The sequence below is a fragment of the Hyposmocoma kahamanoa genome, unplaced genomic scaffold, assembly GCF_003589595.1.
Source record: "Hyposmocoma kahamanoa isolate Upper Pololo Valley unplaced genomic scaffold, ASM358959v1 232, whole genome shotgun sequence".
Taxonomy (NCBI): domain Eukaryota; kingdom Metazoa; phylum Arthropoda; class Insecta; order Lepidoptera; family Cosmopterigidae; genus Hyposmocoma; species Hyposmocoma kahamanoa.
Genome location: NW_020653750.1, coordinates 3,270,742 through 3,294,887, shown reverse-complemented (window position 1 = coordinate 3,294,887; position 24,146 = coordinate 3,270,742). Strand labels below are relative to the sequence as shown.

The window sequence follows — 24,146 nt, the reverse complement described above, 5'->3', positions numbered from 1 at the left end:
AAAACTGCTGGACACTTAAGCAAGACGAAAAATGCCATTTTTGACTTTTTTTTGACTTTTGATTTTCATCCGGAAATCCGGAATTAAAAAAAAGGATTAAATAAATATTTGGTGGCTTTAACAACTCTATGTCGTTCGTTGTAGCTATATCTATACATGTATCTATGCTTATGTGGAACACGTTTTTCCGACCATTAATTATTATACATATATTCACGCTCTTGGATTCGAAAGCAGAGCTTGTCATCGGAGTAAGCATTGACTATCGGTAATTTGTGGTTACAATCATCAATTGAGGAGAGTTAAAATGAATATGGCGAACTGCAAAGGGAAATAACTCGCTTCAAATGAATTAATTTCTCACTGACTCGTATGCTTGATTAATAAAACATTCATAGGTAGAAAAGTCATTTATTTTGTATAATTATTCACGATGAACAAAATTTAACAAGAATTTAAATACCTACCCAATTAAAAATTTTGCAGTGACATTATCCAATACAACGTGCAAGAAAATTAATATTTTTCGTTGTTTCATCAGTATTAATTTGTTACCGGGACTAGAAAACTAAATGAATTAGGACTACCTACTTTGGTTGATTAACTAAATCTAAAGCATTTTAATGTAATCGAAATACGATACACTTGAACAACGAGTAGTTACATAGAAACACATACTTATCCAAGCGTAATAAAATATTTCTATAAGTATACTATAAATCTAGAATAACATACAAAATATTTATTAGTAGGTACAGGTACAAAATGGTACAACATACAATTAATTATATTTGCAATCAACAGTGTCACGCAGCATGACCACATATTAATAACAGTAGGTATACGAACGTAACTATACTTACTGTGAATCTCAAAATTATTCGAAACAAGATTTTAACTTAAGTAGTTAAGTGACATTATCTTTATTAAACTTATTTATTAGGTATAGTGTATAGGTAATAATTCATTCCCAATTTAGATAGGTATGCTTTTTTCTGTTAAATAAATCAGCTTTGTCAAAAATGCTTGTAGTCCTTTAATTTTAAGTTTATCACTGGCATATTTCATAATGGATCATGTAATAACAAAAATGGTGGTAAGTAGTTTACAATTTCATGTTCCCGATAATGTTAAATCGATACTTAAATAGGATTTCAAAGAACCTATTGTCGGTTTGATTCTTTAAGACACTTGGTTTGCTTCGAAACTAGGTATCATAAAATTCGCAAAAAATCATCGTCATTACCAGTGAAAAAATTATAAAATTAAGATAGAGACATTACTTAATTTAAGAATAAATTATTCTTACTGTGAATGTTTATTTTGTACCTATCACAAAATGTAATTTGTAGTAATCACGCGTTTTGCTGAAACCTATTTAAAAGTGTACCTACCTACATAATTAAGTCAAGCGGGACTTGCCTATCGCAACAGAGATCAAAATAGTGAACTCTGACTGAAAATGTCGAAATTGGTGACGACCTGTCACAAGCTTTGCTGATACAAAGATAATTTTTAATTAGTTATTTTGAATGCGTTGACGGAACTTGCGGATGACGTATCTTACACTTATTTCTAAATGTTCTTAAAATGTATTTAAGAATCCCAAATCACATAAAATGTGGTACAAACCCATAGTAGTGTTCAGGTTAAAGTTCTGTAGTCAATTCATCTTGAGGTCGTCTTGTCATTTCAAATAATTCGTCTTCCAACCACACACTTTCTCGTCGTACGATAGGTCTTCTCTCCCAAGGATCTGAGAGAACTATAGTTTCACTTTCTATCTGAGAATAGCTTGGCGGTCTAACGTCACTCCATTCACTCTCGATCTCTTTCTCTATGTTGCTGTCATACGATGTGGGGGAGTAGGACGGAGGTTTAAATGTGGAGAAAGACTGCTGTGTCCCGGAATCTGAGGACTGACTCGGTGGAGACGGTAGGAAATTTATTAATTGACCTTCTTGACCAACTCCCATTCGGCTGTAGCGCTTTAGTATCCTGGAAAATACAAATATTTTTTCTAAATTACCCTGTATTAATAGATATCAACATCATCATCATCATCATCATCATCATCATCATTTAGCCAGACGACGCCCACTGCTGGGCATAGGCCTCCCCCAACGATCTCCACGACGATAGGTCCTGCGCTGGCCGCATCCATCGGCTTCCCGCGACCTTTACCAGATCGTCGGTTAACCTGGTAGGGGGCCTACACATTGAGCATCGTCCGGTGCACGGTCGCCATTGAAGAACCATTTCGCCTCAACGGCCATCGGTTGCCCCGCCCACTGCCACTTCAGCTGAGCAATTCTTCGAGCTATGTCGGTTACCTTAGTTCTCCTTTTTTTTTTTTTTTTTGACGGGGGGGAAATCTTTAAGGATACCCCTGAGCCCAGGGAGACTCACGGGTTATGTGGGGACTCTCCCTCCAGACTGGAGGGCCTACCCCACTAAAACCCCCCCGGGTTTCCCTCTCGCCGGTTGAGTCGGCGCCATGGGATCAGTGAACATTCACCACGACGCCGCCCGGCCGCCCTAGCTTACGCCAGGGCTCCCGCGCCAACGGAGGGGCGAGTCGGTTGTCCTCCGACCCGCCTCCCAGACGAGTGAGGCCGTGCAATGCAGGCTCCGGAGTCCCTGTCCAGAGCCCGCTGATCTCACTAGGGGATCAGGCGAGCAGCGAACTGCCTTCTCCCCGTACGTCTGCGCCGGAGCGGGTGCGCGTCCGGCGCGTCCTCGCGCACCCGTTCCGCGGGCTCCTTTTGCGACATAACCTCTGCGCAAAAGGAGGCCACCGCCTCCCAGGACTCCTCGCTATCGAGCATGGCGGCAACCACGCTCGGCAGCGAGAGGTCCTGCCCTACAGTCCCCGTCAGAGTGCGGCGCTGCTCATTCCACCGGCTACACACCTCTAGGGTGTGCTGCGCGGTGTCATCCGCAGCGCCGCACTCGTGGCACGACGGGGACGGTTACCTTAGTTCTCCTACGGATTTCCTCATTTCTGATTCTGTCACGTAGGGAAATACCGAGCATCGCTCTTTCCATTGCCCGCTGAGTGACCTTGAGCCTTCTTATGAGGTCCATAGTGTGGGACCACGTTTCTGATCCATATGTGATCACTGGCAACACACACTGGTCAAAGACTTTCGTCTTGAGACATTGAGGTAATAAATTTGGACGCGAAGATTTTTTGTACTTTCCCGAATGCTGCCCATCCGAGCTGGATTCGACGAGAGATCTCTTTCTCAAAGTTGGACTTGCCTAACTGGATTGACTGTCCCAGGTATACTAATGGTCAACAACTTCGAGTGTAGTGCTCTCAATTTTATCTGGAGCGGGTACAACATGGGCATTCGACATGATCTTCGTCTTGTCCATGTTCATCTTAAGACCCACTCTTTGAGAAACACTACTGAGATCTTCGAACATTGTGTTCAGGTCTCCCAAGATCTCAGCCATAAGAATTATATCATAGGCAAATCGAAAGTGTGTCAGATACTCGCCGTTGTTGTTGATGCCAAGTCCTTTCCAGCCCAGAAACTTGAAAATATCCTATATAAATATCATCAGTGAACAATTTCGGAGATATCACATCTCCCTCTCTCACGTCTCGTTGCAGTTGGATAGGACTAGAGCTCTGATCCTGTAATCGGACTGACATAGTGGCGTTTTTGTATAACTACGTTAACACCTCGATACCACCTTTGGAGAGACTGTAGCACCGCCCAGGTCTAGATCGAATCAAAGGCTTTCTCATAGTCCACAAACGCTAAGTTTAGTGGTCGGCTATACTCCTCGGTCTTCTGTATAACCTGCCGCAGCGTATGGATGTGGTCTATGGTACTAAAACCCTTTCGAAAACCGGCTTGTTCGGGAGGTTGGAAGTCGTCAAACCTGCGAGCGAGACGATACGTGATAACTCTCGAAAACAACTCATAGATATGGCTCAGAAGCGAGATTGGCCAATAGTTCATCAAGAGTGTTTTGTCACCCTTTTTGAAGAACAGGACGACCTCGCTTCTGCCCCATGCCTTCGGCGTTTGACCTTCGACGATGACAGAATTGAAAAGCTTCTGGAGGACTTTAAGTATCGGCTTGCCGCCTACTCTCGAAACTTCTGTAGTGATTCCGTCATCGCCCGCCGCGTTGTTGTTCTTGAATTGTTTGAGAGACACACTAATCTCATACACTGACATCCCTGATATCTTCGGTATAATGTCGGGTAAGATTGGCTCTGGGGTCTTTAGCCTCGCTTTCAACAGGTGCTTTGGTGGAGTACAGCTGTTGATAGAAACTCTCTAACTTCCTCAGGAATTCAGGCTTAGATGAAATGTTGCTACCGTCATCAGTTTTCAGCTTCGACAATTGGCCTTGCCCAATAGATAGATCTCTCCCGAACACCTTGGAGCCTTTGTTCCGCTCAATGGCCTCTTTAATAAGCTCTGTATTAAATTGGCGTATGTCGCTACTCAAAGATTTCGATAGACTTCGATAGATCGACTTCGCCTATTTAGCCGCTTGTAGAGACTTCCATCCTCTATGTTCTGTATCCTCATTGCACGTCTCTGTTCCATGAGTTGGAGTGTTTTGTTTAAGAGTTTCTTCGTTCTGGTATGGTGGGTTTTGAAAAACTTGGACTCAACCGTCCGGACAGTATTCACTACCATGTTGTTTAGATCGTCCACATCTATGCTGTTTTCGAAGGCTTCGAAGCGCTTCTGAAGTTAGAGTTGAAAGCTCTCGGGGTTTTGGAGTTGTGCAGGTATTGGTCGAAGCGTAGACGTTATCAGTCGAGATCTTTCGATCGATTCGATTCGAGATCACTATAATTATCTTTATTTTATTTTCCTAGGAAAAATTTGTCTTTTATGGTATGTACTTATCCTATTATGAAAATTTTTATTTTTCGAAAGTATTTGTGTGGTGCTATTGTGGAGTCATATGTAAATAAATTTACCAAACTACATGTAGGTATCGAGTTCTTAGGTTTTCGCGATTGTTACACATAGGAAATGAAACTATTTTTCCGGATTTAAATCGCGTATATTTGTTTTTTCAAACAAACCGACGTTTCGGGCCCTTTACAGGTCCCATGGTCACGGTTGACTCAGTCAGTCAACCTTGGGATCTATAAAGGGCCCGAAACGTCGGTTGGTTTCACAAAACAAATATACGCGATTTAAATCCGGAAAAATAGTTTAATTTCCTATACATATAGGTATATAACGTACCTTTCAGCCCAGCTAGCTAATCTCGGCCACTCATCTGGAACGACAGGCACTTGCTGCTTGTTCAGAAGGATCAGCAACTTCGCCAGATCGCTCAACACGCAACTACCAAAGAGTACATAAATTAGGGCGGTATAATTACACTACGCGAGAGATCTGTTCTGTTTGTTGTAAGTAGATGGAGCCCACATATTGTAGATATGGTGTGATTTTGAATATTTACTTGTTTATTTTATTTAAAATTATCTCAAATTGCATATTTACATTTTTATTATTTACACGAATTTTTTGTCACGGAAATATGTAGGTACATAAACCATTTTATGATTACTCATTACTCTGTACGGTAGGTATAAAAGCTACTAATTGAGTACATTTAAATGATTTAAAAAAAACATTGCAGGCATGGCAACGAACGCGTTAGGTACCTATAGCAAAACGGAACAAATTATGATAAAAATAAAAGACAAAACCTCAATAAATTGATGTAATACTTTTCACATAAACTCAAACGACATAAGTACAGAATCAAAACAATATATAAATTCAATGAGCATTTAGTTATTACCTACAAAAAAATTACTTGAGTAGAAATTACATACTCTAATACGATTATGACTTACGGACCCGTGTATATTAAAGACTTGAAAACTAGAAAAAATGCGGCAACATCTTGTCACTGTTTGGCAGACACTAAAGAATTAGGCAGGTACACGGTAGGAGGGGATGGTAACGTTTTAGATGCGTTTAGTATAAACAAAAATGTGAATCATCATTGGTCCGTACAGACCCGTATAGTATTTAAGTGTTCATTATTATGACCATCAATTCATCTATTCCTAATGCTAGGCGCTAAATTCTGCTTCTTCTTATTTAATTGAAAAACCTACTAAATCTTTACCGAAGCATTTTTTAGAATACACTTATAACCGACACTGTAGGAGCTATAAAATATAAGTTTGTTAAGTTCAATAACTGGGAAGTTCCTTACTGTCGGTGCACTGTACAATATTGTACAGTATTGTACAGTGTACAATAGCCCCAGAAAGGTAAATAAACACCGGAAGGCGCGCGTGCGCAGTGACGAAACATTGATGCAGTGAATACGTTGTAAAAGCACGGTCTTTATAGCTTTTGTTCCATTAAAACCTGCATTCCTGTATAATTAACAATTTTACGAGCTGTAAAACAATTTGGTTTATGTTTTTGAGATATTTTAGGTGCCTGAATAGTAGCTACTATTGCTTATGAAGTCCTATTTATTAACTTTGAATGTTTTCATAAGATCAATTGTATCCTTATATTCGTTACTTTTCAATTAAGTAGATATAATATATTATAATTTTGTAATATTATATTATTTTATAATATATTCTATATTATTATTATATTATTAGTTATAATATTACATAGGTATAATGTATAGGTTGATATAACAGCACAATGTATCAGAACAAGATCCGTCAATGTCTTGATGTGCTGTCTGTATTCTTATAGAAAAAAGTACATACCTTAGCGCATTATTAATTAATAATCGATCACCTGTAAGCCATTGCAGCATCTTTATTTCCGAGCTGGTAGAGTTCTCGCACTTGATGCCGTGTGTGGTTTAGTATCGCCAGTAGAGTGTACGCGTGAGGCTGTAATTGTTAAAGACTCTTTTAGTTTTTTTTGATACCAAGTGACGGGATGAACAAGTCGTACGCTTGGTGGTAAGCGACACACCTGTCCATAGCAGCTGCAGAGTCACTCAGAGCTTTAGATCGCAAAGATCTGAGGGATACTGCCACTGCGCCCAACACCCTGAGACATAAGTTGACAAGTCTCATGGGCTTGTAATTTCACCAGCACCCTTACCCTTCAAAACCGGAACGCAGTAATGCTCACATTATTGCTTGGCGGCAGAAACAGGTTAGGTTAGGTTAGGTCCTTCCGTGGACGAACCCTTTCATAAAGTGCTCTTAAAAAGTACAGTTTCTTAAAAAGTCTACAATATGGTAAAAACATAAAATTTGATTTATAGACAATGTGTAAATCCTGGTGTAATTGAAGAAGCTACAGCTACATTATTTACTATAAATTGTAATACATAAATGATTATTACCTGTTTTCTATTTTTAAATACCTTCAAACCCAATTTTCTCGGACTTCTTATTTCATAAACACTTTGAAATGTATGCAATAACTAAAAACAGAGTGTTTTAAAAGCACTCTACACAGGGAGTATTCAATTACAAACAATTTACTTGTCAGAAATCGACGCGGGCGCATTCCAAGAACACACGAGCGTGTGTATTCTTTTCGTAGTTATGCGCGTGCGAGAATCATGAAACATTGGCAAATCGACCAAAAGAACACGGTGCCACCTCATAATGTTGTAAATATACCACTTTTACTGTTACTGTTTTTTAATGAGAAGATATTGTGATTGAGTGCTTGCCCAAAACCATGAAAAAACAAATATTATTTACAAATATTATTGAAAAACAAATAATATCCTCGAAGTTGCTACTTATTTTTAATGAATACATAAAAATTCTATACTTATTATTCATCTGACTTAGAAATTTAAATTGTCCTTATTTTCTTTTGTTAAATAGATTAGTTGACTCTCAAACATTTTTAAAGTTTTAATTAGCCTTGATAATTGACAGCACTATAAGTTAAAGCTTTGAGAATATTTTGTAAATATAATGTTTGTGAAAGCAACTCAAAAATATTAAAAAAAAACATAGCGCAAGCAAAGTTCGCGACAGAGGATTTTTCCTTATTGCGTGCAATGAGATTTATTTTCAATTTTTCATCGTTAAAAATATTTCTTTTTCAACATTATGAAAAAAATCATATACTTAAAATTCAGTCATTTGATTGTTCTTGAAGAAATGAAAAAAATGCCACAATTTTTAAAACTAATTTGAATAAAGAATATATAAAGATTTTTTATATAAAAATCTCTGAATAGATACAGTTTTGCTTCAATTGAAGTTTGTGATACCACATTTTAAATTCAACTTATATAAAAGTATAAATATTTCTAGAATTATTCACCTAGTATGGATGCGGTAGCGAAGCTGTACAACTATGCCAAATTTCAAGTCGTTGGCAATAACAGTTTCTGAGAAATAAAGCCGTGACACACACGCGTACGTCGAAGTATCAACATAAGGTTTTTTTGTTTATTGTTTAGGTTCGGGACCCTAAAACATTTTTAAATTTATTTATCGTATTCATCGGTAGTTCAACAACGTACTTAAATGTATTTAGCGCATAAATATAAATAGGTATAGCAAGTAATGTTTGGAACGCGGAAGTATATTTTGAGAGCAGATAGGATGTTAACAAGCTTTAGGTATGTATACCACAAGTGTGGACACGCCTTATCAATGAATAAATAAAATGTCACCAGCTAATACAACGGTTTCCATTTCACAACTTTCAAAAGCGAGAGATATCTGCGATTAAATCGTCTACGACGTTTCTCTACGGTGTGATTGTACCCGTATTCATGCAACGTTAATTTCGTTTTTTTTTTTTTTTTTTTTTTATACCTGACAGGCAAATGACTCCACTCCACCTGATGTTAAGTTTTAACATGCCGTGTTTTTTTACTTATATATCTACTTATTACTAAATAACAACTATTTTATAAGGTTTATGTAATCACTGAATAGGAACGAAATATGTTGAATGAAACTGAATTGCAATCTTTAGAAGCAGTAGAATTCCTTGTGAAAGAGTTCGTCCAGGGAGTATTGCCACCTTACCTATTTCTGTCGCGAAGCAGTAATGTGAGCGTTACTACGTTTGAATGGTAAGGGTACTGGTGAAATTACAGGCACATGGGACTTGACAACTCTCTGAGTCTTAGGGTCGTATTTCAGAACTCTACTCAATATTCAAGTCAGGACTTGAGTATTGCAGTGAGCACTGAAAATCATACTCAAGTCTGCTCAAGTCCTGACTTGAGCATTGAGTAGAGTTCTGGAATACGACTTTCAGAGTGCCGGGCGCAGTCGCAGTACTCCTCAGATCTCTGCGATTTAAAGTTCTGAGTGGCATTGCGACATGTTCGTCCCGTCGCTTGGTGTCATCAAAAAAAAATCGCATGTCGTCTGTTTAATGTCTACTATAATTACTTAATCTGGCCCTTTATCAAAAGCTCGATTAAACGAAGAATGTTTAGCCTAAAAAAATTTAAATACATTCTTAGTAAAAGTGATTGAAAGATGATTTATTGTCGAATATATAAAATGTGATATAATGCTAGATATTATACGAAGTTATGACTTAAAGGTTGTAACACTTTCTTTGATTGAATCGTCGCTGCATCCCTTTGATATTTCGTTTTATGACGCTTACCAGTTGCCGTGTCACGAAGAAAGTAATGTTAGTTTGTGGTTTATAATTTCACGCTGAGTTAACCTCCGTGAACTAAGTCCTCCTTCTCGGGCGAATCTTTGAGCTGTGAGAAGTGCGAACTTGCTAGTTAAACCTCGCTTTTAGTTAGACTAGAATAATTAATGTAAATGTGTCTTTGAAAGGTTAAATAACTGAACTAAATTGTAAATTAAGTAAGCATCTACATTGCTTCTATTTTGCTTGCAATGATGAAAAATTAAAAATAAAATAAATATTGCCAATATTGTTAATACGCCTCGTTACCTATTATTAAAAATTTCATAGATATATCAACAAATATAGTAAAAGCAATTTAAACACGGAACGTACTCTTACAAATAATATAGGTAAATATTAAATAAATATTAGAAAATGTTACATGCGTTGCTATGATCCTAAAGTAAGTAAGTAGCTAAAGCACCTGTGTAATGGAAATCGAAAACAATGAGTGCCATAAAATCTCAAACTCGACACAATATTGAAAGTTAATTTTTTACATTGAGCCGGCTCGAGAACGAACCCTGGACCTAAGAGATGGCGATACTGTGAAAACCGGTGCGCAAGCCTCTCGGCCACTTAGAGGTCGTCAATATAGAGTTATTTAATTGTAAATTCCTAGCATTCTCTATAAAATATACTCACTCTCAAACAGTCCAGCTGTTTATGGAACTCATGCAGTCGTGCGTCATCATCACGCGAGCGTTGCGGCAAAGGTTGCGCTCGCGCTCGTGAGTTACTCCTACAACGAGCGTACGCTGCACCCGCGGCAACAAGCGCTATACACGCTGCCGCACCGCACGCACCACCTACTAATACCTGTACAATTTTGAAACAAAATTATATTTATAAACCGGTACAAAGTACGTAAGCATATAAAATAATTCTTATCTAAACGCAATATACGTAACATCACAGAGAACGTGGCAATACGTATATACTTATCACATTATGGTCCACAAGACGATCGAAAGAAATTCGTAGTTTCAGCAAATTTAATAAAATGTGGATCTCTCAAGTTTTAGGTCAGTACAAGAGCATCGAAGTTGATGTAATAAAGAATTTATCCTGAGTTATTAAAAGCCGATAAGCACTATTTTTAAATTCTTTTAATATAAATTCATATAATTATGGCACATACATACGTAATTTTAAATATAATATGTTCAAAATACGTTACAGTGATTGGTATATTTATCCATGATCATGATCTCAGAACAGCCTTTTGTTTCTACTAAATTTATATAAGCTAATAAACTAAACAGAGCAGATTATTAGTTTTAAAGTTAACGTCATAACGAAGTTATTCATGGAAACACTTAATGGAATCTAAACGCATAAATCATACCTAACCAGACATGTATACAAAATCTTTACGGCAGTACTAACTAATCCGTTTTGTTGAGCCAACAAGCGCAGACAAAACGGATTGAAACCACCTATCATTAAATGTACCAAAACTGAAGTTAGTTTTTGAAAAGCAAATGAAACATGAAACATAAATTTTTATCTTGATTTATTTTTTAACGTTTGTTTGTTAGAAGGCTAGACTAGGATGGATAAATCTTGGCTTTAGAAATTACATAGTTCGAAAACAATTTTAGTAGAAATTTATAAATTGCTATTTATAATAAGTGTGTAAACTTCCGGCTTAACCGTAGGTAAAGTAATAATCTTGAAATTGTTCATGAAAAGTATTCCCGTTCTGAGTGTTGATGGGGATGCCCCATTACTGTAACGCGTCAGGTATGTTGGCGCGTGTGGACGTTTTTGACTCCACTTTGCGTGAAAGGGGTCAACTCTGCTCTCCGCGTCTTAAGGGATAGGGATAAATGGTCTTATACTCGACACTGTTGTGAGCTACACGCGTCCTATGTATAGTTAAGTTTTAAGTTTAACTAATAATAGAACAAATGCACATTCTTTGTACCTATATACATACGAGTATATATGAACACATACAAGACTATTGTTACTTGAAATAAATGTACTAGAAAATTATTATAAAATGTTGTAATAGGATTAACATTTGAAATGAAACCTGACCTCAACCTCATCATCACTTTCCATCAGGTGAGATGGATTGCAAATGCGCACCTATTTTTGATAAAAAAAACATTTCCTTATAGTATGTGTATCAAAGGCGTTGTTGCCCCATCCGCGGCGATTAAACGATAAGCAGTTGTGTACAATTTGATATCCTGATCTCATTTCACTTGATATGGTATGGTGTGTGATGGGCTGGTATGGGCAACATGACGAGTACATAATGTATTATTATCATTACATCAGGTAGATAAATAACAGAAGAAAAAAAACAGCCTTTTGAAAAGGCTGGACATGACGTGAGAAGGACATGTCTGACATGAAATAAGTGAGTGAGTGACATGATAAAGAAGTTACTTAAAAGGTCTGTATTACCAGCCTCACACCAAGTTAACTGAAATACCACTACTGTCGCCAGAGACGGATAGTCTAAACCCAGTAGATACATTTCTAACTTATAGATTTTAGAGCGCGTTCGAAATCTCTGTATATTAGTGACCGTTATAGAAAATTTTTACCTATCGATTATTGAACAGAACAGAAATCATAATTATGTGTGTTAATGGTAAAAAAACCTCGTTATAAGTGTGAGCTGGGTAGCAGATTCGGCCCATGAGGTGATCATCATGAGCCCAGGACTCCCGGGTACCGGAGGGGCAGTCGACAACGCAGTTACCATCGGGCCAGACCAGCAACTGGGCGCACTTGATGCACCCGTCTACGCCACAGCGAATGCATTCTATGCCACATCCTGCAATAATATTAAAATTCCAAGTTCAGTTATAGCCCCACATTTAACACAACTATCAAAGGCGCTAGACAATTCACTAAGCAAAATTCAACAGAAGCAAATAGAGTGCGAAAGAAAATTATTCTCTAAAAGCACGCACGCAAGCACGCACGCATGCACGCACGTTTTTTTCATTTCATAACTTTTAATCTGTTAGACTAAGATTGTATTAAATTAAGTAGTCTTTGTTTTAATTATTTTATTCTTTTTCAGCAACTATATAACTCACTTCAAATAAGCTAATCACAACGTCTACCTAATTGGGGCACCAGTCTCCCGCTATGTACTCACTTGGTCGTAATTGTGTAGTCACGTGGATGTGTTTTAAAATTATTTGTAAATGGGAGAGAATAAATGATTATTATTATTATTATTGAACAACGGCATAAATAACGAAAGTTAAAATTAGTAGTAAATTTAGCAAATATTCGTTCTACGCTATTTAATTTTATTTCATGACCCACACGTTTCCGAAGAATTATACGTCATAACTCATAACCTCTCTGTTCATGGCAATTAGTCTAGCTTACTAAGTTTTCCTTGCTTTCAGTTAAGTCACGGCTCAACATTTCCAACCGGTATAATGAATAAATTACATTACGCAATCATTCCTACTGTTTCAAAGCGACGCAGGGCTATGAATTAAATCATTGTTTGGGGTTCCAAACCTAACTTGATACGGCTACGGAATTTCTATGCTAATACGATGTGTTTGGGCGTAACATATGCATGGTATTGAGGTGCACGACTCACTCGATTATTGCCTACAGACACAACGAGTGAACGTGAAATTTCACCACACCCACTCGACGGCAAACATAGTCATTATGGCGGTAATATATATCGTTCTGTCAATAACAGGTCGATAGATTTTCTAGATGTATGGGCGACCGAAAAAACAGCGTGAGAAGCTGTGTTAGAATAATTAACCCATATCAAAGAGTGACGCCATTATCTGCATTTCCTTGTGATCCCCATTGTTGGTGTGTGTCACGGTTTCAATAAATCATAATTTAATATCGCAAATTTCACATAATATACTTACGCTACTATAAATTAAGGCGGAGGATTAAATAGGCAATATTTACAACAGTACGGTTTTTAATTGCATAACATGATCCCGCCTTCCCCTTTCCATCATCGGGGGCTAGACGTTGGCTGGGATTCCACCCCTATGTTGTGGATATTCCGAGGATTCGGACGAAGCGTTTCACTTCCACATTTATTTGGCGAGCGGCTAGAGAGTGGAATCCCCCACCTGCGGACTTATTCCTCGAACTCTATAATTTGAACCTTTTTAAGGCGAGAGTGAATAGGTATTATTTAGGTGTGCATGCTGCATCGTCGACCTCATCAGCACTGTCCATCAAGTGAGATGGAGGATGCGTACCTATTTTTTATAAAAAAAGTCCAGAGTGGCGCTACAACAGCATTAGTGTGCGTTTTCGATATGTCCAAGTTTTTTAGTGATACCTCTTGTGACGTCGTTATTGGCGCTCGACGTGCTGTGCTTTGACGATCGATGGATCTATGAGCTGAAATATTTGCTTTATTTTATTGATCGTTGCTGTCGCTTGTTAGCAATCGATAAACATCAGGGTCAAATAATTTCGTAGGCACCCACGCCTAATTTAAATTCCAGTGTCTACTACCGAGGTACCTTTTTTCCAACAAAAAAAGAATCATCAAAATCGGTTAACAAATACAGGAGTTATCGCGTAACATGCATACAAAAACGAAACAAAGTTGAATTGAGAACCTCCTCCTTTTTTCAAAGCCGGTTAAAAATACGATAGCTATCGTCTGTTTCTTACATATTTACTCAATTTTGTCTGTCACGAGTGCGATCGAATAAAAATACGATAGCTACCGTTTGTTGCTTATACATTTACTCGTTTTGTTTGGTTACACGTGTCGATCATTAAAAACAGAGCAAAGCAGTCAGTTTTGGGGCAACTTAACAGTATGCCTAAGACATATCTTTTGTGCCACCGTCATCATATGATCAGCTTAGCGGGTCTGAATAAAAAATGATTTCATAAAATCGTTTACTTAGTTCTTAATTGTGATAAAAGTGATCTTTTGTGTTTACTTAAAGTACATAGATATCGTTGATTTAAATATTATTATGGAAAATTACTAACTTATGAAAACTGCGATTTAGGAATCTTGGGTACTTTATAGAACCTATTCTTACAATTATACAAACAAAATGTAGAGTCATAAGCAACTGTATCTTTTTTGCCGCATTGTATAGCCATCGAAAATGACTTGCGACTTGATTAAGCGATGACTTAGAAAAAGGTGGGCACAATTTCGAAATCACCGTTGACTTAGCAGTTTATGTATAAATCAGCTTCGGTGTACGATCCTTTCCAAAGGGAAAGCGCAATATGCGATTAGTGTGCCGATGTCGTCCAATTAACGGTACTGACCGATTGACTGGTCACTGGCGTTTGGTACTACTTATTTTGATTTACGCTGTTTCTTTGTTCTACAGCAATTTAGCATCAAACAAACTTTAATTTAATATGGAATGAGTGTTAATTACTATCAATCAATATATTCAATTATTTTACTCATCTTTGACGACCACGGTAGCTCAACGGGTTACGCTGTGGACGCTGGGTCCCGGGTTCGATTTCCGGTAGGATTAATTTCTAAATTAGTTTTGGTATTGGTATTCTGGGAAGTGCCCCATAGTGATCCCGTCACTCGGGTACTCATAGTACAGGTAATTCCCTAGTTTGAGACCAGGCCATTGGCGTTGTTGTCTGACATATTTATTATAATTGCATTGTTACGTTAATCACTTTCAATTACCAAAATAGAACTAATTTTTAATATAAAAATTGAAATATACCCACTAACTACCCCAACGGGAAAAGGGCGTGAAGGACGAATAAATCGTGCGCCTGGTGGTAAGCTACACGCTTGTCTGTAACAGTGGCACATCCACTCAGGGCCTATGGGGCACTGCTATTGCGCTCGTCACCTTAAGAGGGCAGAAATAGGTAAGATGGCAGTATTTCCCTTGATGAACTCATTGGAAAGGAGCTCCATTGCTACGATAAATGTATAGTTTTTAAAGTTCACCTAATGTATTATACTAGCTGTTTCATACATTTGTTTTCAAAATTCATCATGCGATTTATGAGAACAATGTTTATAAAAGTATAGCTTCAACTACATAATTTTGAGTGTAGTGAATGAAACGACAGTGGAATGATTTAATAAGTTAATGCATCTGGACAGAATTCATCGTCCACAGAGAGCAAACGATTTCATTGAATTAAAGACTAATTGGCTTTTATAGAGCAATGGTTCATACGCTGACTTCATACACAACTGTTGCGAGTGGTAAAGCGCACTTGCTTAAACAGATCGTCTTTGATGATGCTCTGTTACAGGGTGCCACAACATCGTACACGCTTATAATAACTGCGTATCGACTGACATGCAATTATTATAAATATAGTCATATTATAATATGATTATATTTATTCTGATAAATGGGTTGGTAGCTACTTCCGCCAAAAAATACACCATAAAAAAGAAAAATGTTGCCAACCTCTTGGGTGTAATGCTTCAGGATGCACTAAAGGTGGCAAATTAGGGGATGAATTTGGTTTATTGAATGTCAGCCACTTTCCGTTAACCGATTTCAATAAAACTTGACAAATTGGAGATTCAACACACTTTTGAGGTCAGTTTTTTTATAAAAAGTTTTTTTTTTATAATCACAAGTGACAGGACGGACAATTCGTGCGCCTTATGGTAGGCTACACGCCTATCCATAACAGTTGCAGTGCCACTTAGAACTTTAAATCGCAAAATTTTGAGAGGCACTGTGCCCGGCACTCTGAGACATAAGTCGACAAGTCTCATGTACCCGTGATTTCACCAGCACCCTTCAAAACCAGAACACAGTAATCTGACATTATTGCTTGGCGGCAGAAATAGGTAAGGTGGCAGAACTACCCTGGACGAACTCTTTCACAAGGAGCTCTATTGCTACTAATTATATCTTATATATAGTTGCTAGTTATATCTTATATATATGTTAAAAACAGATTAGATTTAAATCGAGGTCTGTATCCTATATGCAAAGGCTAATGTTGCGGGCTGTTTATTCATTTAAAATCATTCAGTCAAATCAGCTTATCTAAACTTTATTAAATCTTCTCATACCGATCAGCCTGTATAGTTCTAGTTCAGTTATTGCTAGATAAATTACACGGGCAAGACGGTGTTGCGTCATGATAATATCCGTAGGAATTTGTTACGTATAAGGTGTTTTACAGTTTGTTATATCGTAAACTGAGATGAATTGCTGGTTGAGAACAGCAATTCGTTGCGTGATTGATACTTCCTTGTAAATGGAACATTTGCTTTTTGTACAGAATAGCTCCACAAATACAAGAATACACTTCAGAAGAATGGTTCTATAGCAATTACCAAAGAATTTTGATAAATGTAATAGATTTAATGTTGCCTAGGTAATTCTGAGCAGACTTATCAAGGTTGTAATGTGAAGTTTGTGAATTCATTTGAATTCTATAACTACATCATTTACATAAATTTAAAACTAAATAAAAAAAACACTGACTTGTATCGTTGAGTGGTGGCGGCGCGTCGGCAGGACGGAGCTGCGCACGCGCCGCGCTTGCAGTCACCAGCAGCGCCAGCGCCACCAGCACCGCGCACGTCATCGCACAGCGCTACCCATTGCGTCCTGTAACACCAATATGAATATTTCTGAACTTCAATACATACTTACTAATGTTATCTTGTTGTTTTCACTGTATAATTTATAGGTCGTTCGTTAGAGCTGATTACAATGATTGTATCCATAACACAGCCTTTGATGTAGAACTCCCTTCGATAGTAGCCTCAGAACAAATAATGGACTTTATTTTGCACAAAAGTGTATCACTACAGGTTCTTTTATTAATAAAGACATATACATTATGCGTGCTTGATTATATTGCATATAACGAATAAATAATTAATATATTTTATAGGCAATCTAAAGAACTGTATTTAGGTGTGTCATATGATACAGTCTGTATGCCAAAGACCTAAGCAAATGTTAACTGTGTGACCTTTCCAAAAGTTCCGTACATTATTGCGGTCTGCCTCCATTGGTGATAGGACTTACTAATTTTTATTTTACATGTTTTCCATATCGGTTAGATGGTCCATGTTTGTATATCGTATCGACTAAAGAAGTAACAGTAAGGCGAGCTTGCAAATTAGATGACATTGGCATTCGGTGTTCGACTCCTGATTGTTGAGGCATCTGCCTACGCGCATGCCCCTCCGATATGCTTAGTTGCTTCCATGGTAATTATTGATGTAATTTACACAATGTATCGTTTATACATTTCTCATACGCAACAAGCTTAATACTTTCGTTGAATGTGTGCTTGCTACTATTATGCAATTTTTAAATGAAAAACATGAGTTGGTGTGTGATTCTGTTCAGTAGCTTAAAAATCACGTTTTCAAGTGTAAAAATTTTACCTATGGAATAAATGATTGATTCTACTTTAGTGAAAAAGCAGTTAAAAAAACATTGCTGAAAGTTGTACGTTAATAATGTTCCATGACATTTACAAAAGTAGAAGTGTTTGTTAATTTGATTCATCAAGTTATTGCTTAGAGTTTATACAAGTCAAGTGCAAGACAATATTATAAGCTTTTCTTTTTTTTTATAATATCAAGTCACGGGACGACAAGTCGTGCACCTGATGGTAAGCTACACGCCTGTCCATAACTTTTAACATTACTGTGACACTCAGAGCTGTAAATCGCAAAGATATGAGGGGCACTGCCACTGCGCCCGTCACTCTGAGACATAAGTTGACAAGTCCCATGTGCCTGCAATTTCACGAGCACCCTTACCCTTCAAAACTGGAACATAGCAATGCTGACATTACTGTTTGGCGGCAGAAATAGGTAAGGTGGCAGTACTTCCCTGGACGAACTTTTTCACATGGAGCTCTACTGCTACTTAAAGCTAAAACTACAGCTAAATCTAATATAGAAAAATGAGTAAAATTAAATTAATATTTAAAGTTTCGAATATTGAGTATTCATACATGAAACAAAATGTTTTGGTGATGCAGCATTTTTTCTGGCATGCTGATATTACAAGAGTAGCGTTGACAATGCTCTTTTAATCTTTTGACCTAGCCGGATTTTTTAGAAGATCGTGACCCGAGTCAAATCGAGTTTCACAATTGTTATAAAATATTATACCAAGGTTCAACAGCTAACGTAAGCGATAAAAATCGTAAGTCTAAAGTTAATCTCTTATTGTTTAGAGAAAAATACATTTCTTGATTGTTTTTATGTTTAAGTTTTTTATTTGATGATTTTCATTCTAATGAGTTCAGATAAAAGGAATTTGAAAGTAATCAGCATTGAATACATGGTACGTATTGGTTGTATTTGTATGATAGTACCAGTTTCCATATATATTCACATTTATTACTTTGTACTCGCTCAAGTATGTGTCAATGACGTTTAAACTTAAGCACTATTAAAATAATATGAAGGTAAACGAAAAAAATCCTAAGCCGCTTATGGTTAAGAACCAGCTTTTGACGTCCTAAGAACCTGCTCATTCATGGTATTTATTGGTGTAGGCATTAACCTACATAGCCGTGTGCTACTTTGCGAATACCATTTTAGTGCGTGTCTTTGATACGATTTCATTAGATACTTGAACATGTTATTAAGTTTTACTATCTTTGAAACTGCTGATTAAGTACGTAAATTAATAGTAAACTGTATGTCGGTAAATTCTTTGTGTTATAATTAGTAGCAGACGATTAATAAAGTTTTCAGCAAGTAACGCTGGGCTACTTGTTTAGTTACAAATTTAGCATGTTAAATAGGGATGTAACATATTGGTTGCAGAACTAGGCTGATGCTATACATTAAGAGAGACGTAAAAAAGGAACATTCAATTGCAAAAGTGCCTAACCAATGTTTATTAGTAAGACCAAATTAATGCATTGTACTACTGACTACGGAAAACTTTTGTGTTATGATACTTACTTAAGTATCGAAGTTCTATAAACAATGAAAAATATTAATACCAATAATGTTAACATGATAACAATCTATTGTTGCAATGCTCAACGAAATGCTTCAATTCCACGCTGCATAGCTCAAAGGGGAACGCGGTGTGAAATGAAAACGGCGCTCACAGTGACTGCGCGCGGGTACTAAGTGGTGAAAGTTGCTTGTGACGCACTTTTGTACACGCAACTCAACCTACGAGTAATTTACGCTACCATTCAAACAAGGTCTTCCCTGCCCTCCTCATTCATTTATCACCCATACAACGGCCGGGGAAACGACAATTTCCACGGGTCGAGCTATATTTGTTGTGCGTAAGATGTATTGGCGGTCATGGCCCTCGCCGGATCTGTCTTGTACATGCGGGCTCCTCGACCACACCAAACATCCGGGATTGATTATAAGTGAGGATTACAAGGCCTCGATATTTTTAATAGGAGATTAAATCAACTTACTACTTTATTTTTAATGGGGAGAGATTTCTACAAAACCTACATATATAATTTAGAAAATATAACATGTTTAACACGATAGAATAGATGGACGAATTTATTAGTATTAGTACATTGTTTTCATCAAATGAATGTACGTGTATAAGTATTTCTTTTTACTCTTTTTACTAAGAACTCGATATTTCTTTTTATTTAATTATGATCAGGACTAGAGAGATCACCAATTTCTGATGTTCCGTACATATTATACAGCTCCTCTTTTACGATTCTAAAATATTCCTCTTCAGTTTCTCTATCTGGATCTTCTTCTTCTAGAATTTCTTCTTCCGAAATAGCCGCTGCGGCAGTGGCTGCTTCTTCTTCTCGTTTCTTTAAATTAATTTCTTTGACTCGATTATCCAAAATATGTTCACGTTTTGTTTCCCTTTCGTAAGTTTTACCCATAAGAGATTTGTTGTTTACGTCGGGAAATGCCATATTTTCCGACAAATGCAATAAAAATATAGTACCATTTTCATCACCTGTTATAACTAGTTCGCCGTCAGGGTGTGGCGCAACAGTGGTGAGAGGATGAGATGATAGTTGTAAAGCAGCGACTGGATCTTTGTACTTGCGAAGGAAATCCCAATAATAGATTATCCCGCCGTTACACACTGCCATGTAGCTAGAATATCGTTGTGGTGCCCAAGCTGCGTCAACTACTTCGTATTTGTATGGTTTAGTGACTATAATGGGCGCTGTTCTTACTTCTTCACTCCAAATGCGCACATCCCATTCACCGCAAGTCAAAAACATTCTAAAAGTACACGGGCTGCGTTGTACTTTGCGAACGACTCCTTCGTGAGTTTTATAATATGAATATAAAACCTCAGAATGAGTTTTACCCATACGGTTTCCATTAACAACATATCCAGTTTCGGTTCCAACTAAGAATTTAGTAGGAACGCCTTTATCGAACTGAATAGCACTAACACCTTCAGCGTTGGCTAAACTTGGCTTTTGATTAGAAGATAATTTAATGGAAATCGGAACACGATCTGTCGGTTCAGAAAGATCACGGATATCCCACCACATGCATTGTCCATCTGGAGAGCCGGTATAAAATTCCGTACCAGTGCGATTGTGTGTGTAGAGTAATCCTGTGATGGGTTGGGTATGAGAATTGTAGATCGAACTTTGAAGTACAGAATTCCGGCCTTCCCGGATATCGAAAACGCATACTGTACCATTTTCTAAACCACATATGACAATTTCAGGGTCCACAGGAGAGCAAGCAAGTCGCCAACATGGATGACTTGGATCTAGCTCATGTACGGGTTTGTTTTGATTTTGTGTGTCCCATACATGACAGCAGAATTGACTAGGATTCGTTCCTTGTGCGAAATAATAGTGTGAAGCTACTACCTTTGAATTGACGTCATGTGTCCAATCTAAGCATGAGACACTTCGATGCAAATCATCACGGAATGTATTAACGGTTCGTATGCAGTATTTTTCGACTGGTTCTTGAGATGGAAAATTTGAAAAATAGATCGTATACATGTCGATGGCGTTGTTTTGGTCTAAACAGTGCTTTAAGGCACCAGATGCGTTCGCAACTGCATTAATATAGTGATCCTCGTGAGTTAAGCGACGAACGTAGCGTTGCACGTGTTCTTCATTCTCCCTTTGAACGTCCCGAGGCCAACCGCCTTCAGCATGATTAATGCCTTGCTCGCGAATTATCAATTGCTTCGTATTAGCTTCATGTTCAGATTGCGGCAATACTGCTTGTGCTTCACGGTGTACAGGATTGCGGAGTACGTATTGGTTTTGTTCTTCTTTATTTGGGGCGATGGAGTCTAACATTTGCGCATGCACTATTGAAAAAATTGGTTCACGTCCAAATGTTCTTCGTTGTTTGGTATATTCGAACGTTGACTTCAGCATTCTGCTTTTATCGTTGTAAATTGATCGTCCTTTACAATCTCATGAAATTGAATAGTAACTTCGTAAAATAGTGTAACTTGTGAAAATTACTACTAACTCCAGTGAGCTATGGTTTTGACAACAAAGTAAATTCATATAAGGCGTGACGTAATGTAGTAAGTAATAGAAACACTTGTGTCCTTGTATTATTTAAAGGTCGCTAGTTGATAATATTTCAGCTGTTCTGTAGCTACCCAATATTGCAAACCAAGAATTTTTGGAAGTTATGAATGTGCTATACAGGTAGTAGCAATTTAAAAAAAAAAAACTTCTTTGATTTCAGATGATCTACTTGATATTTCGTAAAAGAATAAAAATAGAACAATATTGTTTTTGTCTGGATGTGGCACGCTTACGCATTGTTTCTCGTAAGACTAGGAAGTGTCGCAACCACGTTGTGGCGGTAAAGGTGTTGTTATGCGGTCTGCATTAATATGCATTGAGTTCGATGGTAATAAATACATGATACCATATAATGTGAGTGGAGACAAAGTGTTGAAACCTTAAGAATATTCAGGCCGTAATTCCTGTTTCATAGATAATCTAGTATAAACTGAACAAAATGCTTTACATTGCGATTTGTTGTAACTATCTGTTAATGAATTCTATACATACAGTGAGCTTTCGTAATGATTTTAAATTTTTTTTATTGTTTTTTAAAAATAATAGGTAAATAATAAATTCAAAATTTCCACTAGATAGTGTGAAATACATAAGTTAAAATATTTTTTCTATAACACTTCTTTCGTACGATACGCGATTAACTCTGTATAGCCTTTGTAAATTTTGTCAATGTAACATTTCAAGGAATCACAAAGACGTTTATTTTTTTAACAAGCATAAAAGGCATGAAATAATCAGTACAGTGAATGCAAATTTTAAATATAAGCACGTTAACAGGTAAACCATTGCAACGTCGACGAACCCATAAAATAATGAAAACACTTCCTTACCATGGAAAGGTAAACAATACCCAGCAATACACAATAGTGCAATCACATTTCGCCACTTCACATCACATATTACACGGTATCGTAATACTACGGTATCAATGTTTTGGTATCTAACATTAAGTAAGTAATAAATAACACTACACTATAGTAAATCCGCACGAAAGTTGTAGCACACCCGCGCAACCGATACGGTCGCACGCGCAGACGTATCGTTGGTGACTGGCGCGAGTGGAACCAGAAAGCGTGCAGCGTTGCTATATGGGCCTAGGTAGCGACTGGTCTTATTTCAGTTCCTCGACTGTTGGTTAAATCTATGACAATGCTTATGGGTAAGAACCGAACTTAAACCGCTAAGCAGTAATATGTGCATTACTCTCGTTTCGGTTAAGGATGCTGGTGAAATTACGGACACATGGGACTTATGAACTTATATCTCAGGGTGTAGGGGCAGTACTCTTACATTTTTGCGATTAAAAGCTCTGAGTGGCGCTGCTTATGGACAGGCGTGTCACTTACCACCAAATGCATAATTTGTTGGTCCTGTCACTTGTTATCATAAAAAAAAAGTATTTTGGTTTCAAACAAAATTTGTTTTGTAGTAGGACTGAATCGGTTGTATGTACTTTTAAATTTAACGAGTGCATAAACATTATTATGTTGGATAAATTGACAATCGTCATTGATCAAATTGGTATTATAATACATGTATTTATCTTTGCAATTCTGGTGGTCCAGCGGTTAGTTCTTTTTTGCTAGTTGGCGAGATCCAGTATTCGACTCACGGTAGGACCAATTTATCAAAGCTGGGTGTCTGAATAGTGCCCCTGGAGTTAATGTCGTTACTCTATCTTCACAGTTCACAAATAAACTAACTAACAACTTTTCCAAGTAAATATAGGTAAAAAAATATTTTGTAATTATTCAAAAATTTTAGAAAAAAGTGTTTTTTATAAGGCCCTGGAGTATTTATTATTGCACTCTGTTTTGGTCACACAACATTTATATTAATTTACGTCAGCAAAAAGTATGATCAATAACATGAGACTTTTAGTTGGAAAGCAATAGGTGACGAATATAAAACAATTCCTCAATGTACCTACTTATCTCATTTAACATAAATAAATAATTGAATGAATGTATTCTGCTCATTATAATGCGTATTATTATAACTAAACATGATAAATATTGCACTGCGTTAAGCACACAACGCTAGTGATTG

At 37.2% G+C, this 24,146-nt stretch overlaps 2 protein-coding genes across 2 annotated transcripts; both read right to left on the bottom strand.

The window, feature by feature from the left end:
• Window positions 1-377: 377 nt before the first annotated feature.
• On the bottom strand, window positions 378-23,084 carry LOC113228494. Its single transcript, XM_026461824.1, has 7 exons — window positions 22,928-23,084; window positions 17,072-17,197; window positions 12,248-12,423; window positions 10,272-10,445; window positions 6,774-6,871; window positions 5,235-5,336; window positions 378-1,998 (listed from the first exon to the last, which is right to left on the bottom strand). The coding sequence occupies exons 2-7, from the start codon at window positions 17,172-17,174 to the stop codon at window positions 1,650-1,652; spliced, it is 1,002 nt and encodes a 333-aa protein (XP_026317609.1). The 5' UTR covers window positions 17,175-17,197; window positions 22,928-23,084; the 3' UTR covers window positions 378-1,649.
• LOC113228493 (dynein intermediate chain 3, ciliary-like) lies at window positions 20,100-21,991 on the bottom strand. Its single transcript, XM_026461823.1, has one exon. The coding sequence runs from the start codon at window positions 21,933-21,935 to the stop codon at window positions 20,199-20,201; it is 1,737 nt and encodes a 578-aa protein (XP_026317608.1). The 5' UTR covers window positions 21,936-21,991; the 3' UTR covers window positions 20,100-20,198.
• Window positions 23,085-24,146: the final 1,062 nt, after the last annotated feature.

What these genes read in the sequence shown, in the direction of transcription:
- LOC113228493 (XM_026461823.1), bottom strand. Translation starts at nt 21,935, where the DNA reads ATGCTGAAGTCAACGTTCGAATATACCAAACAACGAAGAACATTTGGA.
- LOC113228494 (XM_026461824.1), bottom strand. Translation starts at nt 17,174, where the DNA reads ATGACGTGCGCGGTGCTGGTGGCGCTGGCGCTGCTGGTGACTGCAAGC. An exon ending in GCCACCACTCAACGATACAA is followed by an intron (nt 12,424 to 17,071) that starts GTCAGTGTTTTT and finishes ATATTATTGCAG; the next exon opens with GATGTGGCATAGAATGCATT. An exon ending in TTAGCTAGCTGGGCTGAAAG is followed by an intron (nt 1,999 to 5,234) that starts GTACGTTATATA and finishes TGTATTTTCCAG; the next exon opens with GATACTAAAGCGCTACAGCC.